At 45.5% G+C, this 12228-nt stretch overlaps 1 protein-coding gene across 3 annotated transcripts in view; it reads left to right on the top strand.

The window, feature by feature from the left end:
• Nucleotides 1-12228, top strand: part of dock4b (dedicator of cytokinesis 4b) — a 72572-nt gene that overhangs the window by 45692 nt on the left and 14652 nt on the right. For 2 of the 3 annotated variants that reach the window (XM_035528054.1, XM_035528052.1), the window contains exons 23-40: nt 706-898; nt 1036-1163; nt 2159-2293; nt 3977-4075; nt 4316-4410; nt 4531-4606; nt 4996-5096; nt 5341-5399; nt 6198-6346; nt 6455-6540; nt 7215-7241; nt 7384-7479; nt 7579-7639; nt 8209-8302; nt 8472-8620; nt 9170-9256; nt 9428-9532; nt 9750-9891. In XM_035528054.1, coding sequence (XP_035383947.1) covers nt 706-898; nt 1036-1163; nt 2159-2293; nt 3977-4075; nt 4316-4410; nt 4531-4606; nt 4996-5096; nt 5341-5399; nt 6198-6346; nt 6455-6540; nt 7215-7241; nt 7384-7479; nt 7579-7639; nt 8209-8302; nt 8472-8620; nt 9170-9256; nt 9428-9532; nt 9750-9891 — 1882 coding nt within the window. The remainder of the gene's footprint in view (nt 1-705; nt 899-1035; nt 1164-2158; nt 2294-3976; nt 4076-4315; nt 4411-4530; nt 4607-4995; nt 5097-5340; nt 5400-6197; nt 6347-6454; nt 6541-7214; nt 7242-7383; nt 7480-7578; nt 7640-8208; nt 8303-8471; nt 8621-9169; nt 9257-9427; nt 9533-9749; nt 9892-12228) is intronic. The other variant, XM_035528053.1, reaches the window with a different exon arrangement.

The raw sequence follows: 12228 nt of genomic DNA, 5'->3' as shown, positions 1-12228 counted from the left end.
CATCCTCCAACACCCCTCCCCCCAGCCTCTGCACCTCCGTACCCGCCACTTTTCCACTCTCGTCCTGGAATGGCCCAGCCTGTCCAGAGAGTTTAACCTTCATGGAGAGTGGAAAGACACCAGTGAGGGGAGGAGGTGTCAGCGCAGCGCTAATCCGCGCTAATCCTCAAGCCTCCAGCCCACCCCTGCGTCCCTCGCTGTCGCTTGGGCAGGGCACTGAACTGGCCTTCGGCCTCGAGGCCTTGGCTGAGCTAACCAAAGCTCCTCCCTCTCTGCTCTCGGTGCAGCAGTGACAGACAGTTCAACTGCTGGTATCTGTTCTTTTCAGCAGATGTGCGGCTAAATGGGTTAGACCCAAAGCAGTGGAAACTGGAGATTACGGAACCCCGCGGATGCCCAACAAGCTGGAGGGTCCGAGGTTTTGGCTAATCTGGGTTTAGTACTCTACCAATGGGGGATAGTACATGAAAGTCAACAGGATCTTTTTTCCTTTTATAATCAGATTTTTTTGTGTTTTTTGGAGTGTGGTGTGTTTTGGGTGAAGGAGATCCTATTTAGCAGTTTGTGCAGACCAGATATTCCCATGATGACAGGAGGCATGAAAATTTGGAAAGATTATGGTCACAGTTGTTTTTTATATATGTATATGCAGGTATTATGTATGTATATACAGACAGTATTCCAGGCCGATGTGTGTGTCTGCAGGCGGTGTTTCTGCAGATGTTTCCTGCTGTTTATGGGGAACTGCTGAAGCTGTTCACAGTGAGAGAGGTGGCCACATTTGTGAGTGAGACGCTGGGCGGGCTGCCGTCAGCCTCTCGAGCAGACTGCCCCCTGGAGGCCGTCAAGCTGCACTGCATCGCCAAGACTGTGGAGAGTCAGCTATACACGAACACTGGTACACACAAGCACACAGTGAATAACCACTTCAGATACGAGGACTTAACTGTGATACAGGTAGAGATTTTGTGTAGTATAGCAGCATATATAATGCCAGTGGATGCTATGCTTAGTGTGTGTGTGTGTGTGTTTCAGAGTCGAGGTGCATCCTGCTGCCCGTGGTCCTGCGTTTGGTACAGACTCATATGCAGGAGCAGAGAGATGTGGTGATGTGTGCAAATATCCTCACCATCATGCTGTCCCTCATCAGGAGAGATGACACGGTGAGACAGCACCGCACACGGTGCCCTCTGACAGTACTCCCCCAACCCCCTCAGCCCTGACACACACACACACACACACACACACACACACACACACACACACACACACACACACATACTGGAATAAGTCTGAGAAAGAGTGATGCAACCTCTAAGAAACTCTCAGTCCACCAAATAAACACCAGGAGAGAGCGAGAGGTTTTTTGTTTTAGTTTGTTTTTGAAAGATGCAGGGTTCTGAATAGTAGACCCAGTCTAGATGACTATGGAGTGAGTTTTAGCTGACGTCCACTGTACTAAAGTAGCAAGCTGTGCTCCCTGCTGCTGCTCTGGTGTACCGAGCACCTTCATGATCGCTCTGATCAAACAAGGCTGGTACAGAACACGGTTAAAGATGGTGAGAATGAGTGCAGTCTCTCTAATCCCCAGGCAGCCTGACAGCTGGGTCATAAGGGAGTGTTTTACCAATATACAGTTCACAAAAGATGTTAATAATCAGATTTTGTACAAAAAGTTTTAATTTTGGAACCCACAAACATTTTCCTGTTGAGTATTCCTTTGACAGCTTGATGTGCCTTTGTGAAATAACGTGTGGTCGATTGGATGTTCTGAAAGAATTCCCCAAGCAAAATTTCATAACAAGGATTTACTGATTCTATTCCAGCCAATCATGTAATATTCCTGCTGCCATTTAATATCTATTTAAATGAATAACAACCCCATATTGTGGCATGACATGAGAGTAACAGTCAAGTGTGAGTGAGAGAGAGAGTGTGTGTGTGTGTCTGTGTGTGTGTGTCTGTGTGTGTGTGTCTGTGTTAAATAGCTGTTACACACACACAGCAGGGCCACTTATAATGTGAGGCATCAGCTCGTCCAGTCGCCTGTCTCTCAGTCTCTCATTTTCACCCTGTCAGAAACCCCTCAGCACAGCATGCTAACCTAATCACTTACCCTCCCTCCTCTGTGTGTGTGTGTGTGTGTGTGTATTTACAGGAGCCAGCTGTGTCCGAGGAGGTCGACCTGATAGTGGAGAGCATGCTGGCCGTGTTACTCAGCACCATACTGGAGATCTCCAACCGTCCCCAGTCCACTGGAGGGACCATACGGCCACAGTATCAGGACGTGACGGTGAGACAGAGTGCAGAGAGCCGGAGGATTCCTCCCACTCCACACTCAAAGCCTGCATGCTGTTTACCCTCTGAGCTGTGTTTAACCACCACTGTGTAAGAACTGTGGGAGGAGAAAGCCTCCACTTGCTCTTCTCGAATCTGACGTGCCTCGTGTTAAATTCTGGCCATTTGCCAAAGCTACAGTGCTGGGAAAAAGTATTTGCCCCCTTTCCAATGTCTGCTGTTTTTGCATATGTGTCACACTAGAATGTTTTAGATAATCAAACTACTTTTAATATTAGAAAAAGATGACGTAAACACAAAATGCTGATTTAAGGAACGATTTAAGGAAAATGATTTAAAAAATTGAAGGAGAAATGCTGTTCAGTCCTACTAGGCTCTATGTGGAAAAGTAATTGCACCTTAACTACTAAGTCAACCACTTAACCAAATTCAGTTGACACTTGGGTCCAGTTACACTCAAATCAAGGTTTGATTACTGCCAGAGCTGCTGAATCTACACATTATGTCAGTAGAACCTCTCTGGCAACGTGGAATAGATTGGAAGGTTTCTGAAACAGTCACTGAAATCTACTAGTCTGGAAAGCCATTGCTAAGACTCCCAGAGAGAGCCTTTATCCACAAATGTAGAAAACATTTAAACACACAGGGCAAAAATGGAATCTGTGGCAGAGTTGCAAGGAGCAAACCACGGCTGACCAAAAAAAGGCTCGTCTCACATATGCCAAAAAACATGTAGATGACCACCAATTTGGGATAATATTCTGTGGACTGATGAGTCATAGTTACAACATTTTAGAAGCCTTGTCTTGATTGATGGAACCATGAATTCTGCTCTCAGTAAATCCTGTAGAAGAACGTCCACCCGTGACTTAAAGCACAAGCACAGCTGGGTTACGTGGCAGGGCAACAATCCACAGCACACAAACAAGTCCACCTCTGAATGGCTCCAAAAAAACAAAATTGAGGTTTTTGCCCGAGTCCAAGTCCTGACTTGATTCCCATTGAGATGCTGTGGCAAGATTTTGCACAGGCAGTTCATGCTCAAACCCTCCAATGTAGCCAAATTACAACAATTCTGCAAAGACGATTGGGCCACAATTCTATCACAGCAGTGTAAAAGATCGCACTTTATTGCAAACTTCTACTGCCAAGGGTGGTACAACCAATTATTAGGTTTAAAGGAGCTATTACTTTTTCACTTGATATAGGTTTTGAATAAATCTATATCTTCATTAAATGGAATGATCATTTATAAGCTGCATTTTTTTTTACTTATGTTGTCTTATCTTAAAATTAGTTGGATGAACTGAAACATTTTAATGTTTAACATTTTTTAAATTGCAAAAATATAAGAACAAACAGTCTCACAGCACTGTATATATGTCTTTTTTGTATGAGTATTTGCACTCTTTCTGTGGACTTACTATAATTGTGTGCAAATTGTTAACCTGTCTGGTTTTGAAGCCTAAATAAAAGGCTTTTCAAACTCAACTCTCTTCCCTCCCTCCCATGCAGTATAGCGTGTTTAATTCAGGAACACAAACACATGTTCAGCAACAGTTGCCAGCTAGCTGTGATTGCTATGGCGACAGTGTTGAGCAGGGTATGCATTTGTGGTCTGCACCAAGCCCGGGCAAACACCTTAATGATTGTGTGTGTGTGTGTGTGTGTGTTTCAGGGGGAATTTGTGGCCTGTCTACTGACTCTGCTGAAGCAGATGAGAGACAAACACTACCAGCAGCTCCTCCAGAAATTCACCAGCAAAGACGAACTGAGGGTGAGATTGGGCGAGCTCCGCAGAGTGGCCACACACACACACACACACACACACACTCCTACAGTGGCACACCCAGTGGCCACACACCCCAACACACTCAAACTTTCTCCTGCTCACTTGTATCCACACACCCGTCGTATTGTATAACACATTAAACCAGCCTGTTACAATGCTCTACAGATCTACACAGCTCCTAATCATCTTAGCTACATTTCTTTCTTTTTTTTTGTTTGCTGTCAGGATTTTCTGCTTCAGATTTTCACCGTGTTCCGGATCCTCATCCGGCCAGAGATGTTCCCTAAGGACTGGACAGTAATGCGTCTCGTCACCAATAAGTGAGCACCTTGAGGGCATGCGGGGTGGTGATGTCAGGGCTGTTTTCATCAGGAGCCTGTGGCTGACACAGACCTCAGTATGCTAACGAAGCTGATTTGATGGCTGCGCTTGCTTTCCAGTGTCATCATCACCACTGTGCTCTACCTGTCAGACGCACTGAGGAAGAACTTTCTCAACGACAAGTTTGATTATAAGGTATGTGTGGGCCTGTTTGTGTGTGTGTGTGTGTGTGTGTGTTGGTGTGCGTTAAATAGCTCCCACACACAGCATGTGTGCATGGGAGCTGTGGACCAAAGCGACTGTGTGTATGAGAGTGTGAACAGGTGGCATTCTCCTACACTGCTCTCAGTAGCATCCTGGGTGGAACGCATCACCTTCCTCTAAGTCTGCACAGTGCTGGGACAGTACACGTCCCACCCCCTCACTCTGGAAACACCATCACTGCACAAACAATGTCCTCAATTACTGTGTGTGTGTCTGTGTGTGTGTGTGTGTGTGTGTGTGTGTGTGTGTGTGTGTGTGTGTGTGTGTGTGTGTGTGTGTGTGTGTGTGTGTGTGTGTGTGTGTGTGTGTACTTTATGTAGGTGTGGGACTCCTACTTCTATCTGTCTGTCATCTTCATCAACCAGCCCTGCCTGCAACTTGAAACCTTCTCTCCTTCCAAACGCAAGAAAATTCTAGAAAAGTGAGTTTTTCATATTACAATTCTCAATGGGCTTTCACAATGTGTTTTTAGTGCACAGATGGTCCGGTGAATTCCAGGAGTTTTTTCGAGTGTATTAATCCAGTACACAAATAATCACTTACCTCAGAGTTACCTGTAATTTCTAAAAACATTACAATCTGGAAATCACTGAACAGTGAATTCCCACACATACATTTTATTTCCTTGTGTGTGTGTGTGTGTGTGTGCGCGCACGCGTGTGTAGGTATGGTGATATGAGGGTAATGATGGGCTGTGAAATCTTCAGTATGTGGCAGAATTTGGGTAAGTGATAAACACCAGAATGTCTTTTTTTTGTGGATCATCTACAGGTTTTTATTCTCTATATAGTGATATATCTCTATATGGTGTAACATGACATTGACCCCCCCCCCGTCCCCTCACTCTCACTGGTGAACGGATTAATGTCTCTTTTCTGGAGCTTTGTTCCTCCTGTTGTCTCTGAATCTGAAGACAGGGAAGAGCCTCCACTGTTCTTTAGAGAGCTGTAGCAGTTACGCATCACTCATGAGGCATCTGTCCTGTACTATGTACTAAAGGAAATGTGTGACTTCAGATAGAGAGCTCACCTCCCTGTTACAGAAGTCGTGCTGCCTTTCTGGAGGCTTCTGTACAAAGGCCATCTTCCCAAACACTCTGGAGACCTCAGATGGAGGTTCCTCCTCTGTGCAGCACCAAGGAGTGGTTTTGTTTCAGAGTGTGAGCTGCTGTTTACACACTCTGCATCTAGTGTAATGACCTGGATACTGTGTTTTGTGCTTTCTCTGGTTGTTGCAGGCTGTTTCTCCTCTTTGAGCTCCTGAGAGGGGTTCTCCAAGTCCTAAGCTCTATGTTTAGCCACATTCTGTTCTGTAACTCTAAAGCTCAACATGTTCAGTGTGTTTTGGTAAACTTTAGTGGACAAATTTAGCCTTTAATTTTTGAAGTCAGGTTGTGAAGGATATAAATGTGGCACTGGCAAGCTAGTGATACATTTTTCATCAGCTAATTTTGTGAACCTTGTAACCTGTCTGGTTTTGAAGCCTAAATAAAAGGCTTGCCCTCTCCCTCTCACTCCTAAAGGAGAACACAAATTTAACTTCATCCCTGCCATGATCGGCCCTTTTCTGGAGGTCACGCTGGTTCCTCAGCCGGATCTGAGGAATGTCATGATTCCCATCTTTCACGACATGATGGATTGGGAGCAACGCCGCAGCGGCAACTTCAAGCAGGTACGGCAGTGCCCCCTGCTGTCGAGGCACTGCCACTGCAGACGCCACTGCCTCTAATTAGGCATGTGGCAGTCCCATTTTTAAGCTGCAGCGACTGTTTTGTCTCAGGTGGAAGCGAGACTCATAGACAAGTTGGACAGTCTGATGTCGGAGGGAAAAGGTGATGAGACGTACCGGGAACTCTTCAACAGCATGTGAGTGAAAACATCCACCGACTATCTGTGTGGCAACCTGTAAGTGTTTTATGGGGACATCAGCGCATTGCAGCACGCTCACCGTCATTCCTGTTCATACCAGCACTTTGCTGTAACACCTTCTTGCACTCGACTTGTTGGTCATCGTGGCCTTTAGTAGTGCGATGAGCTTGGCGCTGCAGACATTCATGTCGCGCGCAGGCAAACGATCAGCCGCATTTGTGTGTGTGTGTGGCTATGGGCTCAGGTAGAACGCTGGGCAGAGGTGTGTCGCACCTGTGGTTTCACCCGTGGAGACCTCATTGCTGAGAGTCGTTTGCCCTGCACATGTTCAGCTGTGTGTGTGTATGTGTGTGTGTCCTGCGTAGCTGGTTAAGTGGTGGACAGGAAGAACTCCCAGAATGCCACTGTCAGTCTGATGTGCATCTGCCATTCAAAGTAGTGCTCTCCACTTTGTCAGTCTGATCAATACTGCTCTCTCTTCACCCACAATGAAGAGCTTTGAAATGAATGTATCAGAATTTCTATATAAGCCTCGTGTCTGTGTTTCTTTGCACATTCTTTCTCTTTTTCTGCACTAACATTACTAACCATGTGCTAAATTGTGTGAGTGAGTGCTGTAGACATTTAATATATTAATATGAATTTGTTTCATCTCTGCTTTCCTGGACTAGAATTCCTCTGTTCGGTCCGTACCCTAGGTAAGCACCACCACTCACCGTGCTCGTGGGTAGGAGTGTGTGTGGGGATTTGAGGAAGGGATCTTGAAAGGAATGAGTGTTTGATGCAAAAAACAGAGTTTATAAATGACCTGTGTTCTGTGTGTGTACACATCTGTATCAGTCTTCTAAAGAAGATAGAGAGAGAAACATGGAGAGAAAGTGGAATCTCGCTCATTGCCACGGTAACGCGTCTGATGGAAAGACTGCTGGACTACAGGTGAGACACTGTCTCTCTCTCACACACACACACGTCTGCACACAAGCAAAATGTCCCCGGTGAAGAAATGTAACGTTGTCTATGGTGTGTCCTCTCTAGGGATTGTATGAAGCTCGGGGAAGTCGATGGGAAGAAGATTGGCTGTACTGTCAGTCTGCTGGTGAGCTCGTTTTGGCATCCTCGATGTCAGCATTAATACAGTCCCTCCCCACCCCCGCAGTCCTACAGCACTTTGCTGGAGCAACAGAACGGGCTTTACCTGGTCTACACAAGTACTGCAGTGAGGAAAGCCTATCCAGGACACAGCCATGACTGCACATGTGCTTTAGTGGGACTCTGGCCCACTAGGGCCTCGATGACGCAAGGCTAATTGAACGGCGCTAAGCTGATTGACTTCAGCACATCAACAGTTGCAGTTCCTCATTCCTCATTCCTCAGCCTCTCTGAGTTGTAAGGAGAAGAAAGTGTTTTGTTTTTTTTATTCCCCTCAGTGTGAGACATTTTCCCAGCCTCCTTGTGCTGCTTCACTTCATTTGCTTAAGTCGCTGTATGCTGGAATCCATAGCAACCAGCACAATAAGTACCCACAAGCACCCGGGTATGTGGGTGGACGACTCGGGCCTCATTAATTTCCAGAGCAGAAAAACACTTGACGCTGGCGCTTGGCCTCTCTCCCTCTCCCCACCCTGTCTTCTCACTCACTCTCTCTCTCTCGCTCTCTCTGTGCAGAACTTCTATAAAATGGAACTTAATAAGGAAGAGATGTACATCCGTTACATCCATAAGCTGTATGACCTGCACTCAAAAGCCCAGAACTACACAGGTAATGTAGCAAGAGGGCGGAGGACTGTAGTAGGGGCAGGACGGGTGGAGTCGTCCGAGTACTAGAGCAAATAAAGAGCAAGGGCTACCTGTTCAATGTGTTGTCCTCAAGGTGTGTGTGTGTGTGTGTGTGTGTGTGTGTGTGTGTGTGTGTGTGTGTGCGCGCGTAGAGGCTGCTTACACACTGATGCTGTATGACGAGCTGCTGGAGTGGTCAGAGCGGCCACTGCGGGAGTTCCTGAATTACCCCATGCAGAACGAGTGGCAGAGGAAAGAACACGTGCACCTCACCATCATCCAGAACTTTGACCGTGGCAAGGTGCCAGACATCGTCTACCTGACGGATCAAATCAAAGAACTTTGCTTTTTCTGTTATTCCGTCTCTCCTTTTCTTTCTTTCTTTGTTTTTTTTTTTTAAACTTTCATTAATCCCAAGATGATTTCTAATTTCCCTGTTGCATAGAAACATGTGCATCTCATCATGTACACGCCATCTCCTACTGATCAACATATCAGCTGGAGTTCGTCTTTCCATTAGATCCCCATCAAAACAGAACGTTTTCGTAATCAGCCAACACTCATCAGCGACGTCTTGAATGAAAATGACATCGGATTTTTCCCCGTGCACTGTCTAGCCTGCTCGCTTATTCCTTGCATCGCCATCTGTGAGTGCCATTGATGAGGGATTAGGAAACAGCAGGGGAGAAAACCTTCCATTTAATTAGCGTCATTGCGAAGCGCTTTACTTCCATTAAGGAAGATTTCATGCCATACAAATTTTGTTGTTGATCACATACTGCCCCCTAGTGGAAAGTAAGTTAACTGCGAGTGCGTGTTGTGACATCAATTTGGGTTTTGTCGCCCGCAGTGTTGGGAGAACGGCATCTTGCTGTGCAGAGAGCTGGCTGATCAGTACGAAGCTTACTATGATTACCGGAACTTGAGCAAAATGAGGGTGTGTGTTTCCTCATGAAGTTATGTTTAATATACAAATCCTTTTACTCCGACTGCAGAGATCTGTGTTCTATCTCACAATGATGTTAACATTTTAGTGTCACTTCTTGTAATTAATACTGATTGTAAAATCTTTTCTTTTTTTTTTCACTGAAATGTCTGTATTGTTTAGATGATGGAGGCCTCCCTGTATGATAAAATCATGGACCAGCAAAGACTGGAGCCTGAGTTCTTCAGAGTGGGGTTTTATGGAAAGAAGTTCCCCTTTTTTTTAAGGGTAAGCAGTGAGCCACTAACACCTAGCATGCAAAATCTAAAACAAACCTCAGACAGAGTATGCCTAATCTATTGTTTTACTATATGTTTCACTAAATGTCCTATACTGTTTCTTCACGATCCACTTGATGGCACTGTTACCCGCAATGTATGCTTTGAGTGTGTGTGTGTGTGTGTGTGTGTGTGTGTGTGTGTGTGTGTGTGTGCCCACTTTGCAGAATAAGGAGTTTGTGTGTCGTGGTCATGACTATGAGCGCTTGGAGGCTTTTCAGCAGCGCATGCTCAATGAATTCCCACATGCCATTGCCATGCAGCATGCCAACCAGCCTGACCAGAGCATCTACCAGGCTGAAGCCCAGTGTATCCTCTCTGCTTCACACACACACAATATCAGGCACACATACGCGCATGATCACACCCACACACACACACACACACAAACACGTGCACACATGGGAGAAGAGCGATAATCAATAACCCAGATGAGCTCCCTCTATTACTTATTAGTGGAGCATCTGACTGCCCTGGCCAGATGCTCGGCAGTTTGCATGATCTCAGCGGTGTCTGGGTGCCATACGCTTAATCACAGCCGTGGCGTCTGCTGCTTTCCGAGTTCGCTCACTGCGCTAGTCTGGATGGCACCTCTGATGAGTGCGAGTTGCTTTATGTGTAGACCTGGGCCCAGAGCAGCCTTCTGGAAACGCCTTCATGTCGTGGACAGTCGATCCAGTCCTGCCTTGGGGCCAGGGGTGTGGGCTCGTGGTGACGTGGGGGTTATATGCACAGGAGGTGAAATCAGGGTGGACCTTCTCCCGAGTGCGATTAGAGTGGACAGGGGTGGTCAAACTGCATTAGTGTAGCGCTTTATCCTCACTGGGGAGAGTGCCTGCAGATCTGCGCTGTGATCTCCAGTCTGCAGTGTGTGTGTACATATGCCCGGTGTGAGCAGAGGACAGGGTGGTTTATCACCACACAGGGGGGAAATGGCCTGTTGAGTTTCACTGTGAAGTGTGTGTGTGTGTGTGCTGGTGTTTCGGGGGGGAAGGTTTGGCATTGCTCATCCCTGAAATCTGACTCTCATTACTGCACCAAACCTTTGTCTCATGTAACTGTCTGATTAAACTGGTCGCACCCACTCAGCTGGAGAAAAGTTGTTCAGTGTATGTATATTAAGTGCAGACGTCAGCAGAGCGAAGAAAAATAAGTTTTATTACAAATCCACCTTGCGTATAAATTCTCTCCATGTGTTCGTACACTGACTGGTAGCTAGCACGGTCTCTTTCACATGCATTTCCAGGAATCCCGATATGACTGTAGCTAAGCAAAATAGAGTGGGTCTTTTGTATTTCTCCTGGCAGACATAGGGACTCGAGTCAGTGACTTAGACTCCTGACTCAGCTCAAGACTCAGAGTGTGGAACACAAATAAATATTTGAATAAAACTTTTATTTTCATGACATCTTGCCTTCCAGTTTCGACATGGTCATGTGCAATATTGCAATGCTATTCTCATCCATCACAGGTCTGACATTAATAAATAGTGAGGCTTTCACTGGGGGGTGGGGGGGAGCTTAAAGAGTCAATAGTAATAGTCAGATGAGAGGCAGTCAATGTGGTGTATAAAGATAACTGCTTGAACCCATAGGCTAGCATGTATGCTATTATTTAGCTGAAGTTGTCAGCTTGTACTCGTACCACATCCAGGACTCAATCCGTAGTCTCATGAAGCAACTTTACGTAAACATGTCTTCCAGTAATGTTGTTCTGATTTGTCTCATCTAGTTGAGGTTTTAGTTATAGAGCATATTCTTTTAAAACTTAATAGAATTTAGTAGCAGTTACTATACAAACCACAGACTAAATCTATAATGAATGTATGGATTTATTTATTTATTATTTTTTAATAATACTGTCGTGGATATAAAGGAAACGCTCAAGACCATCATGGCTTCGCGTTATTCGCGGTCACAACACAAGCTAAAATTGAAACTAATTGGTATTGGAGGGAATAACAAATGCTAATAAATTAAAGGAGACAGACCAAACTCATTAAACACACACACGCAAATCAACCACACTTTTAAACAACATTAAAAATGAAATCGAACTAGTTTAGAGGCTGCAGGAGGCGTATTGCCTCCTGGGAGTACTCATCATGCCCTGCCTCTCTCAGTGGCTGGGGTCCTTGTACTCAGTCGCTTGCCACCACCATATGTTTCCTACCGATAATGAGACGAAACTAAAATTTTGTGCTAACGACTCGAAAGTCGACTTGAACTCATACCACATTCGAGAATTCACTTTACACAAATGATGCCATAAACTTGACACCTTATGTCTCCCAGTAAAGTTATTCTGATTTGTCTCGTTATTATTGTCCTCCCTCTATGGTCTTACTGCAGCCCATTTATACATTCCTAGGATTGCTACTGGTGTGCGTGTGTGTGTTAGACATTAGATGTATGTGCACATCCTCCAGACCTTTGGGTGCTAATGAGCTATTTCTGGAATTGAAGTGGAACATTTTTGCAGCTGTAAAGATTGGGCAGAAGCTGCATTTGGACTGTATAAATGGTCTGCATTAAATGCTCTGGAGGTACATGAGAATAGCTGTGCCATATCAGTGTCGCTAGGTAATTGCTGGATAATTGCTCGATAATGAGTGAATAAAGCCCATGGTCTGTGTGAGTAGACATG

Source organism: Electrophorus electricus, chromosome 7 (genome assembly GCF_013358815.1).
Source record: "Electrophorus electricus isolate fEleEle1 chromosome 7, fEleEle1.pri, whole genome shotgun sequence".
NCBI classification, from domain to species: domain Eukaryota; kingdom Metazoa; phylum Chordata; class Actinopteri; order Gymnotiformes; family Gymnotidae; genus Electrophorus; species Electrophorus electricus.
This window is presented reverse-complemented; position numbering and strand designations above follow the sequence as displayed.